At 42.3% G+C, this 27089-nt stretch overlaps 2 protein-coding genes across 3 annotated transcripts; one reads left to right on the forward strand and one right to left on the reverse strand.

Moving 5' to 3' along the window:
• Positions 1–1893: 1893 nt before the first annotated feature.
• On the reverse strand, positions 1894–3797 carry LOC115408679 (urotensin-2-like). The gene is made up of 4 exons (XM_030119552.1): positions 3574–3797; positions 2286–2411; positions 2112–2155; positions 1894–2036 (listed from the first exon to the last, which is right to left on the reverse strand). Exons 1-4 carry the CDS (start codon positions 3677–3679, stop codon positions 1923–1925), a joined length of 390 nt encoding a protein of 129 aa, XP_029975412.1. The 5' UTR covers positions 3680–3797; the 3' UTR covers positions 1894–1922.
• A 4513-nt stretch (positions 3798–8310) lies between these two features.
• ccdc187 (coiled-coil domain containing 187) lies at positions 8311–26348 on the forward strand. Of its 2 annotated transcripts, XM_030119533.1 has the most exons (13): positions 8311–8587; positions 10865–10957; positions 17306–17368; positions 17685–17823; positions 18003–18093; positions 22380–22458; positions 23141–24466; positions 24911–25035; positions 25110–25181; positions 25280–25414; positions 25554–25648; positions 25737–25819; positions 25913–26348. In XM_030119533.1, the coding sequence occupies exons 2-13, from the start codon at positions 10909–10911 to the stop codon at positions 26053–26055; spliced, it is 2400 nt and encodes a 799-aa protein (XP_029975393.1). In that variant the 5' UTR covers positions 8311–8587; positions 10865–10908; the 3' UTR covers positions 26056–26348. The 2 variants fall into 2 exon arrangements, with proteins under 2 accessions (XP_029975393.1, XP_029975394.1); XM_030119534.1 differs by lacking the exon at positions 23141–24466 and having other exon boundaries at positions 8316–8587.
• Positions 26349–27089: the final 741 nt, after the last annotated feature.

Raw genomic sequence — 27089 nt, forward strand, 5'->3', positions numbered from 1 at the left:
ATATATAAATGAACTGAATTGAACTGAAGTGACACATGGTACACACCAACACACGCACAAGACATCGCACAGCACACATGCAGACATGTCAAGTTGTCGGTTTCACTTGTACACTGAGTTGCGGCGAAGGCAGCGTTGCTCTTTTCCAGACTGAGGGACTGGTTCACCTCCCTTCTGTATTTTACTCAGGGTGCCAAAATGGGGAGGAGGAAACAGAGCAGGACATGTGATTCACAGCAGGAGAAGCTCAAACTGAAATACATTAATGCAGCAGTTATTTCCTGGTGGGGGGGGAAACGAAAAACACTGCAAAAATGAAATCTATTCAAAAAAAAATATATAAATATAATGTATTTAATTAATTTTCTCTGAATAACCCTGACTGAAGTGAAACCCTGGATTACAATCTGTTTATATATACATATATTGCTCATTAAGATGAATGATTTGGCTTTCTTTAATGGAACTCTGTCAAATCATTGTATAATTCTGGCCAGTTCTTTAGGCCTTTAATTTATCTGTGATTAAATGTAGGGGGTATTTAAGATAAAGAGTGTAGTTATGTTACAACTGCAAATCTTGTTTTTACTGCCATTTATGAAGGGGATGACAGGCTAGCTGATAGGCACTCTTCATTAGAACACGGTATTCTCAATTTGAAGATGTTCTGTGACTTGACCTGAGAATCTGCCTTTCCTCCTCTTCTTTTTCCGAAGCACCCACACCAGAGAAAGGTAGGCACATCAGGACAACAGAACAGAAACAGTTTTACAATATATTCCACGTGTTGACACAGAGCAATAAAGAACTATTTTGTGGAGACCTATAGACCTAGCAAAGTTTAAAAATGATTGGACACATGTAGTCGACTTACTCTTATGCAAATGCCAGTATTGCAAGACAAGCATTCAGTAGTTTATGGACAGCAATTATATGGCACCCTTTACCGAACTGCACGTTTTCATCAATTCCAAACTGAGAAGAAAAAAAAAGGCCCTGCTTTGATAGAAAGTCACGGGTCTTCGACACTTTGCATGTGAACTAGTGTTAGATCTATTTTCCTCTCCTCTATAGCTGTCTTTCTCTCTGTCTTTCCCTGTTATGTGACCCGATTTTTCTCTGCCCCCCCACCCGCCCCCGACCCTTTGCCCCCTCCAAAGTTTCATCTCCTCTCGCCCCCCGTCCCCCCCCCCCCCACCCACCCACCCACTCCCTTCTCCAATGTGTTTTGCTTTCCTCCTTTTTCTTCCCTTCTCTTGTTTGTAAGTTTTATTTTTGTAATTGTGCATGTACAAGCGTCACTGACTCGATGGATATGTTTAAAAAAAAAAAGAGATTTCAGCTGCTGAAGCCATGCAAAACGTTTTGAATTGCCCTTAAAATATGGAAGATGTTTTCTGAATGCTTTATATTCTTTCTGCTGTAAAATAATAAAAAAAGGAAAAAATGGAGAAAACTCGAGAACCACATTTGCAAAGTCTTTTTGTTTCCTCTTTTTTGCTGCAGGAAGCCATTTCCTCTTCTGCATGTTTCTATCATCTGTCATCTTTTTATCACAAAAGACTAAAGGCAGAGAGTTTATTAGACAGTTTTTATTTCTATTCAGCAACCTTCGACTGACACATCTTAGAGGTGTTTAGCCATACACAATTTTCAACAACATAAAAGTCATTTCCTAATAAATCATCTTGGAGTCTCCATGCAACATGTCTCAGTCATACTTTTAGTCTTTATAGTTCTCATGAATTTAGCTGTGTGTGTTACATGCACTCGGGCATGGGTAGTGCACATACAGATCACTCTGCATGCATGATGGTTCAGTTTTATTCGATATGCATGCACCTATTTGAGTGCAAGATGTTCTATTGTTTTATTTGTTGGTTTCAGTGCCTCCTGTGTGTTGAAGCATCAGCGGCTGAGTTTTAGACGCAGTACTTCCAGAAACACTCTGAATTCCCCGCTCTCTTCCTGAACTGTTTCCGGATTCCCAGCACGTGGCTGAAAGGATTTAAGAGACTTTGTTTCTCCAGTAGCACCTGAAAGACGAGATAAAGGAAGTATGTAGTTGACTTTCTCCGCTGTTTTAGAGATAGAAAAACAGGAAGACTCACCTCTCTCTTGATCCCCCGTGGAAGCAGGCCTGTTGTTCTGACACCTGGAGGAAAATAGTGATAAATTCAATGTTTCCAACCCGCCATGTATGGGAAGTTTTGGGATATTAGAGATAAAAGAGTGCCACTGAATCAAATACAAATATGAATGCACCGTTCATTAGTGTGTCTTACCATCTCGGTTCAGCTCCCCAGATATCAGAGTGGAATATCTGAGTCCAGCACCGTCCTGTGGGGGGAAGCTCTGCTCAGAAAGAGCCAGATCGTCCAGCGTGCTGATGCCTCGGTCCTCCACCGACACTGGAAAGAGAAAAACACAGCAAGCAGGTAAAGATTCACCCTGTAAATATTTTGGGTGCACTTGATCTCAGTTGGGCCAGACAAGTAAAATTATAACATTTAAATGACTCCAAATATGTACAAGTAAGAAAATGTCTACATTTTAATGAATATTTCAAATGGAACTAAGATCAATTTAAACATTATGCAATTTTTACCAATGTTTATATTTCAGTATCAATGAAATGTCCAAAAATTATACCTTTGATTTGCAACTTGTATTTTCCTATTTGCTGCTTCCAAAAGTTTTGGCCACTGCATCACTCAACTCGCAGATTACGTCCATGAGTCTTACGATAACGACGCGATCCCCAGCAGATACACGTCCAACAGCGTTCATCTTATTTGAGCAGTTTTAACAGATTAAGATGCGGTTTTATGCCCCTGCTTCTAAACAATTAAGCCTGTGGTTTTAATGCCACTTCCTGCTCTTAATATTGATTTCTACTGGCTGTGTTTTAATGTTGGCTTTTAAATCACTTCTTTATCTATAGTGAGCTTGTAACTGTAAGTGCACGGGCGCAAATCCCCGCTGTGGGTCCCTGAGGGTGTGTCAGAGAAAATATTTGGTGTAAAACTTGTGGCGATCCCAGAAAGGGAGCAGCTGAAATGCGGCACACATTTGTTTTAAATTTCAGAGCACCTGTTCAAACTATTGATTTCCTGATTTTATGTAAAAGCACTTTGCTCATTGGGTGTGCGATATAAATGAGAAATATATTCGGCTCTTCCTTTTTGCAAGAATCGTCACAGTAAGTCGTTGCAACTTGTGTTGGAGACTTTTCAAAGTCAAACCTGCCCCCCCACATCCCCCCAACTCAAGGCCAAAACTTAACCCAGCACACCACAAAGGCCACTATAGCGATTATAATGGATGATTGCTATGATTAATCTATGTCGCTCACTCAGAATTTGAAGTAACTACACAAAAAAAATTGAGTCTGTTCTTAAACCTTCATTATTCACTAAAATAATTAAATAATTACCTCAACATCCAAGGACACGACCGGCGGGGCATTAATCCTCACAAATTAAGTTTAATTACAGAAAATGCTAATCAAGGTACTGGATTAGTGCCTGAATGTGCATAGCAGCTGTAACAGACGTATCCCTCTGCACTCACCAGGTCCTGGGTAGGGCATCTCGGCAGACTCTGTGATGGGGTGAGCCAGCAGGGGGCCGGAGGCCACCAGCACCAGGGCCCAGGAGAGGAGATGGTTGCACTTCATCACTGGAGGATGCCGGCGTTGGAAAGTGGCTCTGATTTGCACAGAGGTCTTCAGGTGAAGAGAGGACTTCTACATCTTCTGCCGCTCCTGCCTGGGTTATATACTTCAGGCTGTGACCTGTCCTCCCCCCCCCGCCCGCTGGCCACTCAGTCGACACACACTTTCGGCAATATTCCAGTGACCCGTCCTCCTCGAACTGCGATAAATCAACAGGCAGTCACAGGTGAATTATAGACTCAATAAAAAGACAAGTGCCGTGGCCCCTCTTTCAAGGGCGCAGCCATGTTTTACCAGCTCTTCAGCTTGATTGACTGTTTTTACAGACTTTGTAAATGATAGTGAAGCAGGTGTTTCAGATGTCACGTCAACACACACACCCACGGGGGATCAGGTGGGAAAACTGAGCAGACAAATGACCCCTTTCTTTTTTATGCCGTCCGGTCATTAAACTTCCAGGCCATTTGAATCCTCCCGAGTTAAACCCCACAGCATAGAAAGCAGAGCGAATTCCTAATAAACCTGCATAATTACTGAACCAGTGGCTCAGCGCGAGCACAAAAACATTGTAGTCAATAAGCCGTCTGACATTTTGAGCCAATCTAAGACGGCAGAACATTTTCTACAGGCCACTGCCTCAGATTGATTGATGCACATTATTTAGAGGCCTGCCTAGTTGTAACTGAGACTACGTCACTCCTCGGCGTCAGAGAAGCTTTCTGATTGGTTGAGAGACAAGCGGACGAGGGACAACAGATACTTACCATTTTAGTTACATTTTGCACCTTTGTATGTAATTTATGTATTTATTACAGGAGAGACGTCACTGTACGGTCTCGGGTAATGAGGGCAGATGACGTGATGGTGACATTTTGTTTTATGGCTGGAAGGCCAGACAGTCTATTAGCTGCTGCTCTGTATCATGAAAAGCCATTTGTGTTTATATCTGCATTCGTTAAAGCGTCACAGCCAATTCCAGGTTATTTCAACAACTTCCACACTTGAGATCTATCCCACTGTTTATGGAGCACAGTGCCAATCAGTGTGTTGTCTGAGAGCAATAATGGAAATATGACGACAGTGGTGGATATTTCCATGTTGCAAAGAATAATTTGCATTTGTACTCAAATAAATCATACAAAAAAAGGTTCCGTCTCCCAAATATTAAAAGCTGGTAGATTTAAGACATTAAAAGGTAAGAATATTCAGTGGTTTCATGAACAAATAAGACATTATGCTTAGTCTATGGAATTGTGTTGTGTTGTATTGTACCTCCAAGCAAACAGTAGCTAACTTTACTCTGAGTGAAAAAAACCACAGATGCATGGAGAGAACATGCAAACCCCACACCACACAGAAAGCCCCTGAAGCCTTGTCTCCAACCAGGGGTCGGCTCTGTGAGGTGGAAGTGCTGACCACTCGACTGCGGTTCTGTCACTAACCTGTGTTTTTCTTCTAGTCTACCCTCCCACCACCCCACCTCTACCCCTTCCCCATTATCAACCCAGAAAGGAAGATGTCTTCCTTTGAAGAGAGTTTTTCCTTTCCACATTGCTTATGCTTTTGCTTGCTCTTGTGGAACTGTTGGGTTTTTATCTGTACAAATGACTTGTGTTGTACTTGGCACTATAAATAAAGTTAAGTTGTGTTTTACATATTACAATGTCATAATTTAAGTGAAAGTGCATGATGTGAAATAATGATATTTACATTAAATGCTTGATAACTGAATCAAATATAAAGCACTTTATTGTGTTTTGTAAAAAAAAAAAAAAGTTGCTTGGAAAACGATACATTATTGCCAAAGTCCTCAGTCAGAAAAAAGTCTAAATGATGTCATCTAATTTGCATAGCTGCACATTTGCATATCTAGATCAAAAGCTGATGATGATGTCACTTAAAACAGATACATTGTTGCAACTCATTCAGAAAAGTTCTACTTGACGCCATCATTTAGAAAGAAGGAACCGTATTGGTGCAAAGTGGGTCACATGACATGACAGAGCTACAGTCATTCAAAGGCAGCTTTTAAATGGAAGTACTACATCAATTGATATACATCTATTGTGTTTTATTATTCTTTTACAAATGTAGAAATGCTGTCTACCGCTACAAATCAAATTCGATTGGCGCCTTGCCTCATATTATCACACAGCAACTGTTTAATAATTTAGGTCCGTGCAGTAGAGTTTCCTGTTTGTAATTTAATCTGCCAAGTGTCTGTTTAGTTAATTTATCATATATTCAGTTTTATAATAAATATTTAAATATTCATCTTAAACTTCTATGATTTGGGAATCCAATTAATTTGACATATTTAGACACCTTTTGATAAATTAATACAAGACTTACTTTGCCTCGTGATTAGTTACTTTTAAACTATTATAACTCAGTTACTGAGTTACTTTTTGAGAAAGTAACTAGTAAGTATTACTAATTAGTTTTTTAAAAGTAACTTGCCCAACACTATCTATCTAGTTGTTTCTACAAAGGTACTAAGGATCTTGTTGTAATAATTTCTGTAACATTTAAATATTTTAATTCATAAGTAAATGTAGTGGCTCCAATAATGAAAATATAATTAGCTTTGAGCTGTGAGGGACAGCCTGAAGGCATATGAGACACCGTGCATCCAGGCACAGCATCATGTTTACCAACCTTTTTTCACATCAGCGCATGCAGGTTTTATCGCTCTGAAAATATGTGACTTCTGACACAAATCTCCTGACAATCCTGCATCTCGAAATAACAAATCACAGCCGCCAAGCAAAAGCAGTTCAGGCATGAAAAACAAGCTGTCTGTGTGTCTCTATCTTTCCAGCAATGTGGCCTGGCAGGTTTTCTCCCACTTGTTGACAGTCCTGCTCTCGTTGACATAAACACAGCCAGCAGAGGGCGACCACACGTCTAGAAAACTGCAGGCCATGCGACTTTTTGCATGTCATCAGCAAAACGCCTCTGCTGGGGAGTCATGCAAGTGGTTTTGAGGGCAATAAATGTAGGTTTTCAAAGAGCCTTCTTGTTTGAATACAGCATCAAACGTGCAGTATCCGGAGCCTTAAAGGCATATATCAATTTAATCATGGTTGTGGGTCAAGACGTGAAATCAACAGATTCACCAGAATTATAATTGAGATAAGAAATGTCACCCAAGTTAACCCATCAACAAAAACGTCAGCCTGTATGTTACATATAGAAGGAGGAGTCAGAATGTGTTTAAACTTACACCCATTGATATAAAGACAAGGTCTTTTAAAAATGGATCAAGACGTTTAAAAGAGATAGGGTACTGATATTGGCTGTGCCGTTTTTGACTGGAATGACACAATTTAAGTAAAATGCGAAAACAACCCAAATTGCTGGCTTTTGCGAATGTATAATCTCATAAAATCTTAATGCTTGTGCCAGTAAATATGTTAGTATTTAATCATATGTTGCATCTACTCACAAACCATTGAAAAATATGTTTTATGGGCTTTTTGAGCCTCTTGATCTGCGGTAACTTAAAAATGAGTATTACTCAAAATGAAAGATAGTATTTATTCATAAGGAACTTTTCAGACAAAAAAATGCTGAATGAGATTGTCACGTGAGATAGAAATGATAAATTATTTAATGTAAATTACATCACATGGCAAATAAAAATGAAGGAGACTATAAAAATTGAAGATAACAACTGAGGTATCATAAAAACAGTTTGATGTCCATATGAGTCACTCAGCAGTCTTAAAAAAATAATATTGTAATCACTATGTCCTTTTATTGCCTTTCATAGTGTTTTGTTTTCTTTTCATTCACTGAAGCTACATCAGAGTTTACACCCTTCTTTCCAACTTCTTCTTTACAAGATTTACACCTTAAAAGTTGCCAGAATAGTCATTGGAAGACAGTATAGATTGGAAGTTATGAGTTTTGTTTCTCTTTTATGTTGTATGCAAATTATAATACATCGTTTATATTAGTTTCAGCCATTAAAGGAGGAGTTTGTGGTGACTTGTCCATAACTTTAGAAATTGGAGTGACTGGAACATTTGGCTCATTGCGTGCTGCCTTCACGGGATATTGGAATTGTAGGTTCTAAATTTTTAGAGTAGTTCATATCACATAACTGAGTTATCATGCAGCGACATAGCTGTATCATTGTGAATGTCTGACTCCACCACGTGAAGGTAAAAGACCGGGTTTGCACCAATAAAGCTATTACGGAGTTTATTGTCCGAAACGACCTTTGACCCGAGTTTATCATTCATCCTTATTTCCGGATTCAGTGACGTCTTTGAGCTTAAACCTCACCGCTTAAAATGATCTTCAGAGTTACTAAAAGAGAGCGTTTTAGTCTATTTCAATTAGCTTGCAGTGGAGGTTGTTTTTTTTTTTCTTCTGCTTTTTTTTTTTTTAGCTTTCTTTTTCCTGAGTTGAGTGGGAGTTTTCAGGAGCACCTGAAGGCATCATCCGTTCATCCGCCCACAGAGAGAGAGAGAGAGAGAGAGAGAGAGGGAGGGAGAGAGAGAGGGAATATCTAAAGAGAGAGAGAGGGAGGGAGAGAGAGAGGGAATATCTAAAGAGAGAGAGAGGGAGGGAGGGAGGGAGTATCTAAAGAGAGAGAGAGAGAGAGAGAGAGAGAGGGAGGGAGTATCTAAAGAGAGAGAGAGAGAGAGAGAGAGAGAGAGAGAGAGAGAGAACCTAAAGAGAGAGAGAGAACCTAAGTTTGTCCGCCCCGCTTCCCATCACGACTCCCCGGGTCTTTGTCCGGGTGCTGGCCGAGGCTCGCCGCTGGATTCCGGTCGGAGTTGGAGACGGTGAGCCGCGGTGGAGACATTTTGAAGAGGGAGGAGCGGAGCACCGAGAAGCTGACACTTTGTTGTCATGTTTGCTGGCTGACTTGTTGAATAGTCCGTGTGTGGGAGACAGGTAGGCTCTTTATTATTGTTTCCCCCTCCTCTTCTTGCTGTGTTTCAGGTCACACTGAAGCCTTTTAGTTGTTGATAATAGGAGCTCTGTTGGCGCCTGGAAGAACTGGCCATTGACTTTTACTACCAGTCTGCAGCTGAACACCAAAAACTCACATTTAGAAGTGGAGCACACTTTTTAAACCTTACGCTGTCTTCATATATCATCTTAAAGTCACGCTTCGCGATTCTTTCGTGCTAAACATGCAGCGCAAGTTTTGTCAATTCATTACAAAAGCTGTTGTTCTAACTTGGTGAATGAAAAAAGCTAATATTTCTATAAGGTTGAAATAAACCATGCACATTTCTCGTTTTCAAAACTGTTGCAGGAAAAAGTACCTTCAAGGGCCTGTTTATGCTCTTTCTCACTTAAAACTACACAATTCTTAAAAAAAAGAAGAAGGTGCAAAAGTACTTTAAACAGTGTTGAAACCAAGTTTCCAACCTCATTAGAGCTTTAGCTTTCAGTAAAACATAATGTAGCAAATGTAAAACATTTTAAAGAAAAAAAAAAGGTTCAAATGTCAGTTTCAGACTGTTTACTGTCAACAAATTCCATTCATTCACAGATTAATCAGTGAGTTTAATATATGATGTGTTTGATTCCATCTGTTTTAATCCCTATACTACCTAGTTGAACAATAAGTGAGCAGTATCTATTCCACCTTAGTGTTACTGTTCCTTTGAGGCATGTGTTATCATGAAAACCACAAATAAGCAGCACTGCTTGAGTAAAGTAAGCCACACTTAAAGGGATACTTCAACATTTGGCAAATTGGCCCATTTAGCGCAATTCCTTAGTCATTTCGAACAGCATGCTTACTGTTTTTGTGAGGGCGAGCTGTTGTTCATTCAGAGGTGAGTCGGGGAAGGTTTTCGGGATGGACACAATGGAAGTGAATGGTATTTTTGCTTCCCCTCGTCAAGCTCAAATACAAAATCCAACAACCCCAAAACACTTTGGTGGACACGTTATAATCCGCACATTCACTACGCTGTGAAATATTAATGCAAAATTACGAGATTGATTTGTTTATGCGAAGATTGCTAAGACGGAACTACTTACTAAACATGGCATCTGGGCGTTGTGATTTCAAAAGAAAAAGTAGTTCCCAGTATTTGCTTCAGTGTCGTAACGCTACAATATTATTTGTTGGTGTTCCACAGCGTAGTGAATGTGCAGATTATAACGTGTCCACCAAAGTGTTTTGGGGTTGTTGGATTGTGTATTTGATGAGTTTGACGAGGGTAACCAAAAATACCATTCACTTCCATTGTGTCCGTTCCGAAAACCTTCCCCGACTCACCTCTGAATAAACAACAGCTCGCCCTCACAAAAAAATAAGTATGCTGTTCGAAATGACTAAGGAATTGCGCTAAATGGGCCAATTTGCCAAAATGTTGAAGTATCCCTTTAATTTGACAACTAACCTTTCCTTAATGTCAGTGTATTAAATTCAATTAAATCTTTGCAATTTTAATGCTTTAATCAGTCAGATCAGACAACATGTTGGTCCACAGGACACATGTGGCTTCCATCCCCATGTTTTTTACTGGTTATATGAATAGGAAAGTTATTTTATTCTCATTAGAACTCATAAATTAGTTTTAAATAAACATTGAAAGTGAAAATTTCAGAACTGTGTCTGCCATAATTCCTGCATATCCTTTCAGTACATGCACTTGTTCAGTATTTGGCCCCATGTTAGTCAGGGGAAACTATGTGGCTCTCAGAATCCTCCAAGTTGCCCATCCCTGGGTTAGACAAACACTTTAAGCTTTGTAATGCATGAGATCTTAATCTTTGGATCTATGCAAAGTGCTCTTATTACTGCTTTCGAACTGAATAAACCTGCAACAAACAAAACCTTTTCACTTCTCATAACTGTTCCATGGTCATATGTTAAAAAAAAAACATTTATGTCATCTGTGCATTTTCTCCTAGTGTTGCATTATTTCGTTTTGGAAAGTTGCTTATTTTTTTGGTCATTTCTGCTGTTCAAGTAGAGAATCCTACAGGCACAGTTTCAGTGTGGAAGACAAAGATTTCCTGCTGCTATGCTGATTATACAAAGTTAAGCATTCAGGATGTTTCCCATCCGAGTATTGATGTCAGCTCGAGGAGATGCATATGGATACTCATTGGAACTTTTATTCCTCTTATTTGTGTCTTATCGCCTCAGTGAGACAAATTTCACCAGATAGCTGACACAGAACCCTTTTTCCTATCTGTTGTCAGGGTCTTCTGTTTCACCATGAAGCAGTGACAGTTCGGGGGCAGAAATGGCAGAGCTGGAGATTGACCAGTCCAACCTTCCACGTGTCCAAGAGGGTAAACACACACACACAAACACACACACACACACAGCCAGCCTCTGCATCTCCGGCCCGTTCAAACCACGGGAGTGTCGGAGAAATGTGTGTGGAGAGCGTGCCGCGGTTTGCGGTGAGCTCTGGAGAAAAGCTGTTTTTGTTTAGCTCCGTTCACAGACAGGTCAGAGAGCGGGGTCACCGACTGAGCTATAAAAGTGCAGCCAGGAGGGATTAAGTGTTTTCGTGATCATTTCAACACTGGGGATGCTAAAGACTGACTCCTCCAGCTCAACTGCCTGTCTGCGTGAGAGAAAGAGAGACGGCTGTGTTTTATCATCTCTGTTATGATAACCAGCAGCAGAACTTTGTGTCCCGATCTGGTATGATGTGTTTTATGTTTTGGCTTCATGCAGCAGATTCTGTAGCTTTAGGATGATTAGTGTTTTCATGTGATACGTAAATGTAGAGTATTTGAGAAGTCGCTGAGAGTTTTTTTTTTCAAACTGCAGTCTCAAACTAAGAAAAGAAGAAGCTTCTTCTTCTGTTCACAGTTTAGACTATTGAAGGGTGAAGTATCAACGTGAGGTCAGCCGCTTCTCTTTGTTCAGAGTAGCTTTACTGCAGTACACACGCCAGGATTCCCCACCATACAGGAAGCATTTATTCCAGGTAAAAGCAGCGTGAAGTGGAACGCTATTGTTTTATACGCAGGCTCGAGAATGAGATCGCTTCATGTAACTTCTGGGAAAAACACTGGTGTCCAATTAGATGAAGATGCTGCAAAATATGTGCTGGAATATGTGTTTGATACAAAGCATTGATAGAAGTCAAATGAGCTCTCTTAGATCTTAATTCATACAACGTGCTGGATAAACTGATGGGTTCCATGTTTGTTGTCAGGTTTGCCAATAAAACAGTCAGTGAAGCAGTGAGGGCTTATGATGGGGTGTTTAGCGTTCGGTCCAGTCGGCTGAAGATTTAAACTCAGGAATATTGTTGTATCACGTTTCAAAATCTATGCTGGACCAAAACCCTGTGATCACACTTGAACACGGAAGTTTGTATTCATTTAAGTTCAAATCAAGGTAAATTATCCCTGATTTGTTTGAAGGTGATGAGCTGTTTCATGCGCTTCTATGAAATCTGGTTCCAAACATTCAATTTTACACAAATGAACCTCAAATGCATGTTTTTGGAAAGTGGGAGGAAGCTGGACAAAAACCTGCCGATGCTCATGGACAACATGCAAGCTTCACACAGAAAGCCCTCCAAACCCAGACTCAAGCTACCAGGCAGCACGACGTTTGGTGAACATCGAGTAACGATGAGCATTGTGACAATGATAATTATATGATGAATACAAACATAAGTAAGTGATATCAGTATCTTTAGTGCTTTTGGATTTCTTCTTCTGAATAACGCCTGTTTTTTGTTTTGTTTTGTTTTGTTTTTTGCTTTTATGGCCAGACCAAATCTGTTAAAGTTCCATGTTCTTGTAAAACAGAAAATGACTCAGGTTTTGCATAAAACACTAATTGGATATTTACCCAACAAATGACAAACTTGTTTTGAAGCTAGAAACTCAGAGTAATATTCATTCTCCTGCCAGTGTTTGCAACAGCTATGATTGGGCCCATGTTTTGTTTTGTTTACTTGTTTCCATCACATGTGCATCTGCTGTGTTTTAGGGGAGGAGCGGTTTGTGAAATTAGTCGTTTTTAGATATTTTTACTTCTGTGATTGTTACTTCTGCGCTGTGGCCAGCAGTTATGAAATTGTGCAATTTCTTCTTTTTTTTCTTATATTTAGCATTCTAACATTTAGATTTTTTTATATTATTCAACAAAATACAGCAGTGAAGAGCTTTTTATAATGCAGAGCTTCAGTGTTTGTTGTTCTGCAAACATTAACTTTGATCTAATTGCATAGAAGTAGGAAAAACATTCACAGGTTAGGAATTTCTCAGCTGCACCCTGGACGTAGACCGTTGACTCAGTCTTTGGCACGTCCATGCTAATGAATTGGATAGAAATAGGTCTGCATGCCTTTTTATCAGGGGAGATAATTCAGCACTCCACACACACAAAGGGCACTCTGTGCAGCTTTGCATTTTCATGCTTTATCGAGCGGAGGCCAGCACACAACCACAGCCAGCGACAACATCCATAAAGCTGTCAATGAGACAATGCTCGTATGTAAATCAGCTGTCTGGTTAGTGTAAATTGTTTTCCATCAACTTTCAGTCTGATTTGTCAGACTTTGCTCGGCATGCGGGGGCCGTTTACTTCATATCTTCCCATGCATGTTTACACCTCGGTTTTCCTGCGCGCCCGGCTTCCCCATGTCCCTCTTCACCTTCACTTTCCTCAGCCTCCATGAATCTCAGCTGAGTGAACCTTCTTTGTTTTTGCTGAACTCTTTTTTTTTTTTTTTTTTTATCAGTTCCTGTTTGGTCCAGGCGCTGGCTGCTCCTGATATAGCCTGATGTGCCGAGGGAATGCAGCTCCCGGAGGAATTCCCCCTCCTCCCCCTCGCTCCTAATAATTTCACTCTCACCAACTGACCCAGAGTCCCATTACCCTTCACCTCTTTTTGTTCTCCATGACAACCCGGTCCAGTCGGGGAGCCGCTCGGCCCACTTCTGAGCGCCGAGCTCAGCGCGGGGAGCTGTGGGATGGACAGGCACTTCATGCTGAAATTTAGCGCTATAAAAAAAGATGGGAAAAAAATGCAGTGAGGAGGAGGAGGGAGAGAGTGTGTGGGCGGCGTGTGAGGGATTTTGGCTGAAAATAGAACCCTTGTCATTTTCTCCTTTCGCCAGTTTCTTTGTTTGGCAGATACTTGCCAGGGCTGCAATCCGAGGAGCTGCGGAGATGAAAGAAGAATATCTCTGTCAGTGTGGCATCGGCTGCACCTTCGCGCCGCACGCTTGACATTATTGTGTGTGTGGTGACCGACTGACAGTTCCCCAAAGTTGTTGAGAGATTTTTCGGCTGTTGTAGTAAAACATGAGTGCACACATTCACTCTCAGCAGATTATTTCAAATGGTTCAGATTAATGACATTGCACAGGGCCCTGACTTTCCTTTAAGATTGTACAAGTCATAGTTTCCATTTGTGTAATGTCCTTTTTCCTGGCGACAGTCAGTTCGAGCTCAAACTACAAGCTGCTGGAAAAATAGCGTCCTCTACAGAAACGTTTGATGTTTTTTAAGAAAGCTCTGATGCTTTGTTCTTTTTAAGACTTAATACCCCTCACTGGCTTTTGGCCTCCACCTTGCTGGCTGTTTGATTTAATATCCTCTTAGAAAACACACACGAGCACATTCAGGTTCCTCATTAAGAAGCTTACAGTCGGCTGGAGACGCGCTGGACATCTGTTTTTTTACTGCTGTCCATGAAGGCCTGATAAAACCTGTTTTGCAGTCATAATAACACGGTCTCCTCGTCCCTCCTCTTGGAGAGAAATGTGACCGTACTTTAAAGAAGCTTGGAAAACAAGTTAACCCACAATTCAGACACACCCACACGCACACGCACACGAGACGGGTCTGTCATTTCCTCTATGTTTTCCTCTCTTTTCCTTCTCTGACTCTTCTTCCTGAACGGGACCTGAGAGAGTAAAACTCCTCTGAGCTGCTGGTTTGTCGTGTGGGATAAAACCAAGCCTCTTTTTTAATCCCTCCTCATTGACAGACTGGACCCATAAGGACAGGTTGGAGATCCATTTAGCGGATAGTCTCTTAATCTCTACAACAGGTGTAAGTGGTAATGCATGTCCCCTCTGGACGGCGGGGCAGCTCGCCGCGTTGCGGGTTCATTTGTGGTGTAAACAGACCCTGGTGAGGCTTAGTGCTGTCTGACTGACAGTCAGGCTTCAGCAGACTGAAACATAACCCTGAGACACTTATTCTGAGGAAGATTTATTTTTTTCTCTGCTGAGAAGGCTTTTAAAATAGCCTTTGACAACATTGCGCAATAACAAAGTTTCACTTCCCTTTTGACCGATTGTTTACAGAGGATGTATCCTCACATGTGCTGCTCATAAAATCAGAGAAGCTGTTCTGTGGTGCCATTTGTCTTGTTTATCTGTTTTCCTAAAGGCATTTTAATCCAGTTTAATCACTCTAAGTGTGTCTTTTTAATGTTTTTTTTTTTTAATTCTGACCTCATATTTCTGGGTTTCTTGGCATTTCATTGTCATGGTTAATCTCCTAAAAAGCACTTTGATGGCACTAACATGAAAAAAGAAATTAATTGAATTGAATAATGATTTATGCTATCTTTTTAAAATGAAGACAAAAGGCTCTAGAGTCCCTCCTGGTGGCACTTCGGGTTAAGTGTTTGCCCAGTTTCAAATCAGCGTTGCTGCAGGAAAAGCATCAGCATTGAATGAAGTTCACAAAAAAAAAAAAAAAAGGAAATAAAAAGGGAGCTGCCAAATAGACACTACTGTCTTAGACTTCGGTGGTTCAGGTGCAGTGCAGCAAATCGTAAGTGAAGAGGACTGTAAATTTGGAGAAGTGTGAAAAGAGTTGCTTTTAGGACCCATTAAAATGCAGACACACTGAGGCGTTTTTCAAGCCCGGAGTAGGTCACACACTTGATATTTTATTTCCTCCCATTTAGCCCCGCAGATGGTCACATCTGCACTGCAGACTGTGGGCTCTATTTATCACTCGCATAATGAATCTGGAGGCCTCCCATTTGATCTCCTGCTCCACGGCCCCATTCAGCGCCGCTTCTGCTTATAATTCAACCCTTCTGAGTCCGCGCTAGTGTTTTATCACTATTCCTTTTGTTAATGTGGTTTAAACACACAAAAAAATCGTAAATTTAATTTCTTAGCATTTGCTGATATTGTTGTGTGTAACTGAGTCAGAATGAATTATCATATGTGGGCCCATTGTCAGATTTCTGAATGTAAACATTGCGTTTAGCGCCACAGGTGTGGGCGAGCCTGCTCTGATGAGCTCAGCGTTGGATTAACAGGAGGACAGGTGTTTTTAATTGGCTCTGTCTGCGCGTCAGTGTGGGGGCTTTTCAGCAGGGAGTCAAATCTCATTTAAACACTGTCGTCTGTCACCGTCCTGGCATTTCAACACCTCCAGTGTGGGAAGACGTGGCCTTTCTGGGCTCATGGACCACAGTCAGTCAGACAGCGGAGTGTTTTTGTTTCTGTTTGTCTGCAGAAATGGAGGAAAGTGGAGAGCGCGTCTCTTGTGCAGTGGGCCTGTCTCCCTGTGTTTATTTTGTGTTTTGAGGTTTGTTTGTCAGGTCTTTAAACATGTGCTGCAGCACACACAGGCTATCGTGGCTCATTAACCGCTGCTGTCAACATGTTGGTAGATTAGCGTGACAGGACTCAAATGTTAAAGCTATTAAGATCAACGTTCAGGTCAGAGTATAAGACAAAACTTGTTCAAAGTTTTTTTTTATTTTGGAACACTTCTTCGACAGTTTCATAGATATTTTTTAAGTTTTTTTTTTTCTGTATTGATGTCCTTTTCTTTGCAAGCTTTCTGACAAAGGAGGACACAACTCGGAGTGTTAAAGGCCTGAAACTGATATGTATTGTTGCCATATCACGCAGCTGGTGGCCCGACAATGGGATCATAGGATAAAGAAGGCTCTGTTCAGCATTTTGTCTCAGATATGGAGCAGCAGACAGAGTTGGAAGTGAAAGCTTTTGGATTTCTGACAGCTTTAAAGATTCCATTCTATACACAGTGCATGTGTTCCATCTGCACCGACTCCACAGTGTCAATATTAACGGGCGGTACCTCCGTAACTTTGCATGTTCATTTGGGAGTCAGATTGAGCACTTCAGGAGAATTAAAATATGCATTCACCCCTCCAGATCTCCTCTGCCATAGATTTTTCTTTTCTCCAGTGTACACACATAAACTCTGTGTGTCTTTGTATGTTGTCTTTGGGAGGTGGAGCCGCTGCTCTTTTCTTAAACTCACTGACTTTAGGAGGCTGCTAATTTTGGCCTTGTGCGTGTTTCTTTGAAATACTGTTACTGCTGTTATAGTAAAGACTTTAAAGGATCCTTTTATATCCCTACACTCTGAATCCATGCCTTTTTTTTCCAGTGTTTTAGCAGAGCGCTTGTCTGCCTTTGTCATATAAATAGCCATCATAACACAGAATACTCCAATCCAATTGTTTCCATTCAAACAGTGTTGAACCTCAGCGCCTCAGCGAAGGGCGCCAGCCAAAACTTGATTTCATTTTCCAGTTGTTTTCATTAACAGTCACTGTCTGAGGTCTCCCCCGCTACATTAAACACTTGTGTCCTCCTCCACTCGTTTTCGAATACTAGGGGACTGTTTGTAAATGCTGCTGTCCTGCATTGTTTCAGTGCGCCAGTGTTTTGCTGTGCTGGAGGATGGAGTGTTGGCACACAACCTGCAGGAGCAGGAGAGTAAGTATGAAATCCGTCCAGCATGTGGCCGCTGCACACGGAGCAATAAGCTTCACAAACGTCCGCAAAGTGAGGAACTTCGTGGTTAACGTTGTATTCTGACATTTGAAGGCTAAAGGCTTGCTTATCACCATAAAAATGTATTTTTTTACATTTCTAATGCAATTTTGAATTGAAAACTAAGTGTTATATGTATTCATTCTGTTCATAGAATTCCTCCTGCTGCCCAGAGTAGTGAAATGAACACGTGTGGAGTTTCTCATCACTGCGGTGTCGTTCATGCCTGAGTATTCAACCCTGTGTTTTTCCTCTCTAGTCGAACATTACTACACCACCAACATCCAGAAGAATCAGCTCGTGCAGAATGACATCCGTGTAGCCAAGAGGTTGCAGGATGAGGAAGAGGAGCAGCGCGCCCGGCAAACAGCCAGCTTCAGACACGCTTCCAGACAAATGTGAGTGACCCTCGCTCCACGAAAACGCAGCTCACACTCCTGTACACCGTGACTAAATCCTCAAGCTTGGCATCCGGCCCTCCGAGGCTGCTCTTCTCTGTTCACATCTCTTTTCTTGGTTTATTCATAAAATTGTACATGCTGAAGAAATAATATTTTTTGCCCTGCCTGGTCTGCAGAGAGGAGGAGGACTTTGAGTATGCCCGTGTGATTCAGGAGGAGATCCAGCGATGTGCTGAGGAGGCCTGGAGGAGAGAACAAGACGATCAGGTCAGCCTTTCAGATGCTTCTCTTTTCCTAAAAGTCGTTTCATCACATGACTGCAGAAATACTACAGAGCCAAAATGCATCATCTTCTTTCATTGTGCTCGACAATCAAACCGTTTTTATGTGAACTGTCAGTTGAAACTGTTTACACAACCTATTATCGCTCTGCTGGGCTTTCTATCTGGACAGCACCTCTATTAGTCCACAGTTGACAATAATAAACATGATCCAACGGTCATTTGGGCCAACGGACAGACTCTGTGCCAACAGGCAGCAGCCCAAATGCACAAAAAACTGGTTAGACAGGTCAATTGGAGTCAACACACAAAAAAAAAAAGACTGAAAAAATGTATCCTAAGTTGACCTGGCTTGATGCAGAAAAGACTTTGGGTGAAAGTGATGAGTTGTTTTGTTATTCTATAATTGAAAATCTCCAAGGTGTTACACCGTGCTTATGGCTGAGTGTTTTTGCTGATATTAGAAAGACTGTCTCTACAGCAAAGTTTGTAAACTGAAATATTTGAGGGATTTGCTCCTGAAGGAGGAACAAATCCTTTCCTGTGGGTTTCGCGTTGCTGGCAGTAAACAGAGCAGAACAAGACACAATGTGAAGAAGTTTAACTTTGCTGGAGAAGCATTACCTTAAGTGACACCAAGTCTGAGGAACTCTGAAGGTGTTGTTCTGAGCTCTGTTTAATCAAATATGTCTCTTTGACATTAGCTGCCTCTTTTGGATTTGGAAGCTTTGGCTCCACTGATAAAAAGAGATAATGATATTGACAAGAATTGAATTAATTGATATATTATGAAATTATAATTTTTCGCAGTGTTTTCAGGAACTCAAGACTTCTGTTTGCTGCCTGTAAATGTGATTTAAAGCAAAGTGGACACAACATCAAAGTTGTTCAAATCCCTTCCAGCACAAGCTTATCCTGGTGCTCAGGACATGCTTGTATATCATTTAATTACCTCGCTGTTTCCAGCAGTCCAGGGAGTATCATATGGTTCACATTGGTCTCTCTCCGGACTAACTGAGTCAGTAATAAACGGTGGATGGAGTAAAGTGCTGCTCTGGGCCTCTGGTGTTTCCACTGCGCTGTGCAATGACTGCTGGAGTAAAGTCAGCTGTTGAACGAGCTGTCAGCTTCCAATCAGCTTGAAGGCTCCAGATTTTTCTCTGCTTGACGTGAACCATCATCCCGTCTGCACAGAGCTCACTGACATGTGTTTATGACTTAGAGATTGTGCACGATTGGCAAGTTTAAACTATTCTCATTTCATGCTGTTGTTTAGTGTAACTCGGCTCTCTGTGAATTAAACTTTATGAAATTACGCTTTATGTTTCCATCCCGTCTTGGCTGACTTCTGGCTGGTCTTGATTTAGCCTGCATACAACCGTAACTACCAGACTGTTCATGAAGTTTAAAACTCTCATCATGGTGTCCCCTGATCGCCCAATCAGAGAAGAGATTCACTCACATGTCAAACATTTGTAACATGCACAGTCAAAAACACACAGTAGTATTTAATGAATGATAGTTACTGAAAGCTGAAGCTATTTGAGGCGGAAACCTTCGCTCATCTTTGTGCCAACAGAACAAAGATATCAAAATTAATCTTATCAGTCTGAATATAATTGAGCTCATGAGAGTCATAACTTTATTTCAGGGTTTCCAAACAGTGAGTTTTAAGCTTTAATGTGAATTCCAGCTGAATCACTTCAAAAGTATGATCCAATCTGAACAGTTTTCCACACTTCCTGTACAGATCAGTTGCGTTTTAATGATCTGTTTCATTGTGGCATCCTGTAAATGTGGTACTTATGAGCTGTACTGGCAGTCCAACTTGTGGCAGAGCAATCTGGTATTCACTATCAGTTGTACTCAACATGTGATCCTGATTAGATATCTGGCTTTGAAGAAACCTTTTAACAAGCCCTTTTTCTTCCATATAGCACCATCATCAGAGTAAAAACCCATTCTACAATAAACAAGATTTTACAATATACACACAACACAAATGCCATTACTATCAAATGTACTTGTACTGTGATTTAAATTGTATTAATTGAAATACAAATTAACAAAAATCTAGGTGTTCTTAGAGTCTACAACAAAGTCTCACAAAGCAGCTGTTTGACACAAGACTCTCGATCTCCTTTTCATTGTAAAGATGCATAAGTTAAATTACAAATTTAACTCTATCCTAATAATATTTTGGTAGTCCTCTGAGCAATCAGCTTTCTCCCGTGTCTTTTGCTTATTTATGAGACTAACCGGATCTTTCAAAACTGTTGTAAATACACAAAACAATTGATCTTGCCGTCCAAACATAATGGGCCAAACAGATGGTTTTCATCAATCATGTCTTTTTTTTTTCTTTTCTTTTTTTTTTTTTTGAGTGTGTGTACATCCACTAAAGAAAAGCCATCAAAAAGTCTCTGTCTTTTGATGAGCTACAAAAAAGAAAATGAAAAAATAATTTGGCTGTGAACCAATGGAAATCAACCGTCTCACCGTGAAAGGAAAAGGCATTGTGGAGAAGCTGAGACGGCTTTCCTGTGAGACTCTATAGCCTGGAGGTATGAAAGAGGGGCAGTCCAGGGGATATCCTTGATCGTGGTTTAAAATGTGTGGTCTTAACTCACACGGTTTCAGCGTTCCAGTGCACTTTTTGTCAAGGCTGTGTGACCGCAGGGCCGGTTTCCTCCGGGCGCTCTGTGTGGAAGACATGCAGGATAACGCCGCTCTTCTTGCCCGTTGAACTATGTGGTCGAGGAGAGCAATAACCTTCAGTTAGACTCACCGTCTTACCCGACTTTATGAAGTCTAGATTATCAGTGCAGCAGGTAATAAACTCGGTGCAGGAGCCTTTACTGAATGGTCTGTGTCAGCCGTCTGCGCCGGGATAATATTTTTCTTTATGCCACACGTTGCTTTTTAAAGGAGGCAGCCAATAAAAGCTCCTTGTTTAATGGGGGTGAGGTGAGAGAGGCTGCGATGGCCATTCATCATCATTAGTGTTCGGGGTTGAACTCTGCTGTTTACAGTGTGTTCTTAATGGTAAAACCTGCATCTCTGCTGTTCATGAGCGCTGATGTGAGGATCAAACGATGAACTATTAACACACCCGTTAGCCCACCTCCTTTATTGACTAGCTGATCAGAGGTGCTGATTAAATATTTGCCTCCCTGTAGATCGTGTCTTTAATTAAAGGGCCAGAAGGCATCAGGCTGTGCACTTTTAAATGCCAGATCCCTGTGGCACGGCACGCCTAACCTGCCATGGCAAGCTGCTTAATTGTCTGCTGATGCTGGCAAAGTAGCTCACACACGCGTCCTGATTGCGAGGCAAAAGGAGCTGCGCTTGCTCTCGGTTATGATTTATGTTGCAAATACAGTCGGGAGAGGGACATTTCCTTGAATTCACTGGTTAAAATCTGCTGAGCTGCAGGGAACATTATTAGTTTTTGCCTCTCTAAGAAGAGCAGCTCGGGGACAAACTGCTGGGTCCTCTTCCACAGAGCGAACACCCGGCGGCTCAGGCATTTTCCACTGACGAGGTGTTACGTTGACCTGATTCTGTCCAGGATGAAGGACAGTAAAACTTCTCCTGTGCCCAAGAAGCTCTGACTGAAGTTAATTGTCCACCTAATTTATGTTGTTGTGAATATTCTACTTTACTTTATACTGGCACCAAACCGTCTCAGCATGTGTGGCCTCCTCTGCAGAGACACCAATCACAAATACAGATTCTCAATCCGTCATACATGTGGACTGACACTTTGCTTCTTCTTCCATTGTTGATGCTACTTTATCAGAATTAATCGACAGAAGTCGAGCAGATTTAAGAAAATGACTGGTTTTCAAAACAAAGAGAAGCTCAGTCCACAGTTTGAAATTTACTTCAACCCTCAAAACACTCATGACTGAATGAACCTGTGTTATGCTGCCATCTTTAGGCTGATAATGGCAGTGTACTCATTCCTGCTATGATGTCTCATGATTTATGCCTGTAGTAGTAGAACCTCAATGTTTACACTGAGCGACTCTTGTTTTTATGAGGGGAGTGTATCGTAAATTATCTCATGTGATAGCAACATCAAAAACAAACTGATTGTGATGTGATTACCGGACGATTGCCGGCTGGAGTCGTTCCAAGTGAGCAGCAGATATTCAGCTTGCCTGTTTGATAACTGATAATGGTTTCTCTGTATGTTTCCTTCAGCTGAAAATCACATGATGCTCCTTATGCTGGTTTGTACTAATCTGAGCGACCATGTTTTTACAGGAACTGGCTAAACAGATGCAGGAAGAGGAGGAGCAGATTGTCAGGAGGAGGAGCAGGGGGCAGGAGGCCCACGGAGAAGGTACAGTTCAAATGAAATAGTTTGAAAGAAAAATGACCACTGGATGTTTGAAGGATTTCCGGAGTTTCTCCTGCCCAACTTGCTCTGTTTCTTTATTTACTGTTGTGTTTATTAATTCTCCACAAATTTCACAACGGCATAAACACAGTAAGTCATCTACACTGGCCTCATTTTCATTGTGCGTTTGGATTTAATGTCTTTTTATTTTGCTTTACATAAGAAATAATGTCTTGTTGTTTTATACAATATTTTTGGGACTCATATCCAATCCGTAAATGGATTAGAATTCTTGAGTTTTTTCTGAAATATTTATATGAATTGTTTTGAAGAAATAATCTTGTAGGGGTTTTCACTGTATAGATAAAAGACATAGAAACTGAAATGCCCAGTAGTTTGCAACAGGGCTGCTGTGGATATGTTGAGAGAGCTGGTCATTGTCCGTAGTTCTGAGGTTTTGACAGTCACCTTTTCAGAATTACTGCTATTTCTTCTTCTTCTTCTTGTTTTTTTATTATTATAAAAAAAAAAAAGTAAACTGCTTTTCTGTGTTTTTCAGCCCTGAGCTGTTATTCTCCCAGCATGCTACGTTCCCACATCATTTATCAGTCTTGTGTCACCGTGTCCACTAACAGACTCAACCACCCTCCTTGCTTTTGTGTTTGCATGTTTGGCATTGCTAAAGGCAACTCCGGCGACTCCGCACCGCCACAACACACACTCTGCACCCGACACCAGGGGGAGGAGCGGTGCTCGTCTCCCACCAGCAGGTGGCAGTGTTCTCCCTCTCACAGCAGTGCAGACTCCGCTGGGCCTCAGACTCACTTGCCCAGGGGGGTAGCGGCTCAGGAAAACACAACTTCATGGTCAAATCAAGGACACTCGGATTCCATTAGGCAAATCAGGAGCGAGTCCCCGAGTGAGAATTCAGATGATTCGGACACAGTTTTCTCTGAAGAGCTCTCAGTTTGCTACCAGAGACTGTGCGAGAGACTTGAAGCGGCACCTCGTCAGCAGCGGGCGTCTCTACATCAATCGCAAGAGAGAAATTCCAGAAGCCTTTGTCCTCGCAGCAGCTACTCAGATGAGTTCAGAGGCTTGGAGGAGGAAAGCGATGAGCGCAGTGAACAGTGTTACAGAAATGATGAGCTGCAGAGACGGAGGACTCGTGATCGAGAGAGACGGTACAGAGATGAGGATGAGTACGAGGATGAGCACAGGAGCAGAGGCCATGAGACAGAGTCCAGGTTCACCGAGTTTAGGAGGAGAAGTAGCCGCAGCGAATCTGTCAGGATCCCAGACAGAAGTAGACGCAGCAGCAGGGACCTAGCAAGAACCTGGAGCTACAGAGACGACCCTGACAGGCACGTTCATTTTCAGGAGGACAGCAGGAAGCGGCAGGACGAGAGCCGTCGAGTGTGGGAGATGTTGGGCCACATCCTCAGGGAGAGGGGTGTGCCTGTGAGGTTCGGCGGCAGCGGGGCGCCACTGCAAATAAAACCTCAAAGCAGAGACAGCCAGGTGCTTCATGGGAGTGAGGTCTCCTGCGGCGCCTCCCCGCCACATCACAGAGACTTCCAAAGAGCTGCCACCACCAGGCACAGTTTCCATGGAGATGTCAGGGAGAGGAGGAGGTTGTCATACCGAGAAAACAGTGGGAGAGATCACAGGGAAAACCAAGACGGGCGCCGTGATAATGGAGAGATTTATGAGATTAGCTCCAGAGACCCGCATCTCGCCAATGGAGAAAGGCGAGGCAGCGGAAGGTGGAGGCGTCACAGAAACACCAACAATGGCGAGAGGAATGCGCCCGATCACAGAGTGAGGAGGACCACGAGTGAACGGCGGCATTGGCACAGGCCGGCAGAAGAAAGGCTCAGCTCGGAGGAGGAGCGGGAGGTGGAGAGGAGGGCGGAGCGACCCCGCCGGAGAGCCCCGCAGCACAGCCAGAGCTTCAGCAGCGACGGCAGCAGAGCGTCCAGCAGGTTTAGGTCCAGACGCGTGGCAGCAGGTAACGCTCAGACCTGCAGCCAGCTCCGTCTGCAGAGGGAACGCTTCCAGCTGTGTGCTGCCTTCCTCTCCGCTCTCTGCGTCTGCTGCTCTCGTCTTCTCTCAATCATTGTCCAATCAGGCCTTCGGTGGTGACTCGGTTTCTCATGTCCTCCTGTTTCGTATCTACAGTTTCAGTAGTCCTGGAAAAAGTATCTGCTGTGGGCTTTCATCCTCATTTTTTTCTTCATGATTGTCTTAAGAGTTCAGTGATGTGTTGATGCCTTTCACGTTCCGGTTTCTCTGTGATTCATCATGTTCTTCTGTCTCAAACCTTTTTTCAATCTGTTTTTAATTCATTGCTGATCTACAAACACTTTAAATAAATCAGAATATCTGGAGTTTTTTTATTCATGTCATCTGCTTCTTTTGCTTTAAATTTAACGCTGTCAAACTGAATTTGTAGGGTCGCTGCTGCAGCCAGAACTGAGTAACACCAGCCTGGACCTGGGCGAGCTGCAGCAGGTCCTGGAGGATGAAGAACTGGCCCGGAAGCTGCAGGAGGAGGAGGAGGACAGTGTGTTGAGGAGGGTAAGCAACTCAACAGTCGAAGTTCATGTGTGAAAACTGTTTTGATTTGGTCAATTACACTCCTGTCCTCACAGAACTCGAACCCGCCTCCGAGCAGATCGTATCCAGAGGGAGACTTCAGAGTTGCACAAGTAGCCCAGGATGAGGTATCACGATCAGCCGATTTGTGACTATCCTCGAATTTCCTGTCCAGCCTTCACCAGAGTCATAAGTCCGTGCTGTTTCGGTTTTGGTTTTACTGCAGGAAATTGCGCGTTTCATGCAGAAACAGGAAATTAAGGCGAAGCGTCAATCCCGTGAACTGGAAGGCCCCTCGTCGTGGCGCGAGCACCGAGCAATGATCAGTCAACACGACAGACGAGCCGGAAGAGAAAGACATGTACGCCTCTTTTAGATCAACTTCATCCTTCTACTGATTGTTTTTTTTTTTTTTTTTTTAATCATCCTGTCTCTTGTTCATTTGTTTCACTGCACATTTTCCAAAACAATCCAATAATCCTTTGTTGACTCCACCTCAGGTCCCACGGGAGAGACTTGACTCAGAGGGACTTCCCTCCCCCACAGAGGACTGCTCCCCAGAGAACCAGCCACCCAGCCCCATCTCCACTCTCCCGTAATCACACTGCTCATTGTTTGCAGTATTATCCTGTTTATCTGATGTTTGGCGGCGCGTGCTCACTGAACTGCCCCCGCGTTTACAGCCCGGCCTCGCAGATCAGAAACATCGCAGAGGAGCTGGACCCGACGTTCCAGGCCCGGAGGCAAGGCACAGACAGACCGACAGGTAGAGCGCCTACCGGAAAAGCAACACTCACATCGAAATCGAAACGGTGAAGAACAATGGAATGATCCTTGAACTCCTTATCTTCCCTGTCAGGTCCAAACTCCCTTCCTCCGTCACAGTCCGGTTCAAATGACTTTGTTGAGGAGCCCACGTTCATCCCGCCCACGAAGCGGCAAGCGGACAAATCAGGACGCAACAAACCCAAAGACAAGAAGGAGAACTGCAAACAACAATAAACTCACACCCACGTACACACACACAGACACACACGTTCACCTTGTTCAGCTGGAGTTCTCATTTCATTCAACCAGCCGACTCTACTCGCACTTTAGACCGAACAAAGAGACTTTGGAGAATAGTTCTTGGTTTGTGGATCGTCACAACAATATGGATGCGCAAAAGGGAAATTTTGAGTTTGTTGGAGTATTTTTCTAATTTTAATTGGAACAGAATCCCTATTTTTGTTGGAAAAAAAAAAGTGGCACTTATATTAACTTGGTTAACCAGTATACTGTCAGCACACAGGCCTGAAGACTAAAGTGTTTTCCACTTAAATCTTGCATTAAATGGATTTGACCAGGCTGTTTTCATGAACACTGCTGTGGTGGGGATTTCATCAATGCCCTGAACTCTGCGTGACATTGTTTGCACAGCAAAAATAATTTCCAAAAACACTAATTCACAAGTCAACACTACCGGAAAGAACCAGTATGAACCGGAACGACCTGCGATAACCTTTTAACCTGAGTGACCTGGTGTGTCGGACAAGCTACTTCAAGTTATTTACTTTTGGACTCTGTGTCGCCGTATTAAAGTGGTTTGCCTTGAATCCAGCTCTGTTTACATATTGTAAAATGACAATCAAATGAACTTATTTAAACTTGTCTTCATCAAGACGGAAGGCTCCATCCGTGTGATCCTGGTGGAGTTGTTTGTTCAGCTCTCTTGAGTCGGGCGTTCCTCTGCTTACAAGTGTATTCTGACATATTTCATCAGCCGCAGGTCTGAAACTCATTCATGTTATAGCTGGCTTTAACAGGATGATCGCAAACATGTCTGTCGGGGTCTTGATGAACAAAAAAAAGCACTGCTTGTACTATTATGATATGGCCAATGTGTTGTTCTCTCCAGATGTATTTAACTCGAGCACTACGGCGCATTTCTGTACCTTTGGTGACAGATTATGTTACAAAGTCACCCTTTGCTTTATTTCCCTCGACTAACCTCTCTCCAAGTTTACTTCATTGTCGCTGAAATCTTCACACCAAAG

The sequence above is a fragment of the Salarias fasciatus genome, chromosome 20, assembly GCF_902148845.1.
Source record: "Salarias fasciatus chromosome 20, fSalaFa1.1, whole genome shotgun sequence".
NCBI lineage: Eukaryota > Metazoa > Chordata > Actinopteri > Blenniiformes > Blenniidae > Salarias > Salarias fasciatus.

Coding starts and splice junctions, on each gene's coding strand:
- LOC115408679 (XM_030119552.1), bottom strand. CDS start 3,679: ATGAAGTGCAACCATCTCCTCTCCTGGGCCCTGGTGCTGGTGGCCTCC. Junction 2,412..3,573: donor GATGCCCTACCCAGGACCTG/GTGAGTGCAGAG, acceptor TTCTCTTTCCAG/TGTCGGTGGAGGACCGAGGC. Junction 2,037..2,111: donor CACGGGGGATCAAGAGAGAG/GTGAGTCTTCCT, acceptor CTCGTCTTTCAG/GTGCTACTGGAGAAACAAAG.
- ccdc187 (XM_030119533.1), top strand. CDS start 10,909: ATGGCAGAGCTGGAGATTGACCAGTCCAACCTTCCACGTGTCCAAGAG. Junction 18,094..22,379: donor GGAGAGAACAAGACGATCAG/GTCAGCCTTTCA, acceptor ATGTTTTTACAG/GAACTGGCTAAACAGATGCA. Junction 25,649..25,736: donor AGCCCCATCTCCACTCTCCC/GTAATCACACTG, acceptor CCGCGTTTACAG/CCCGGCCTCGCAGATCAGAA.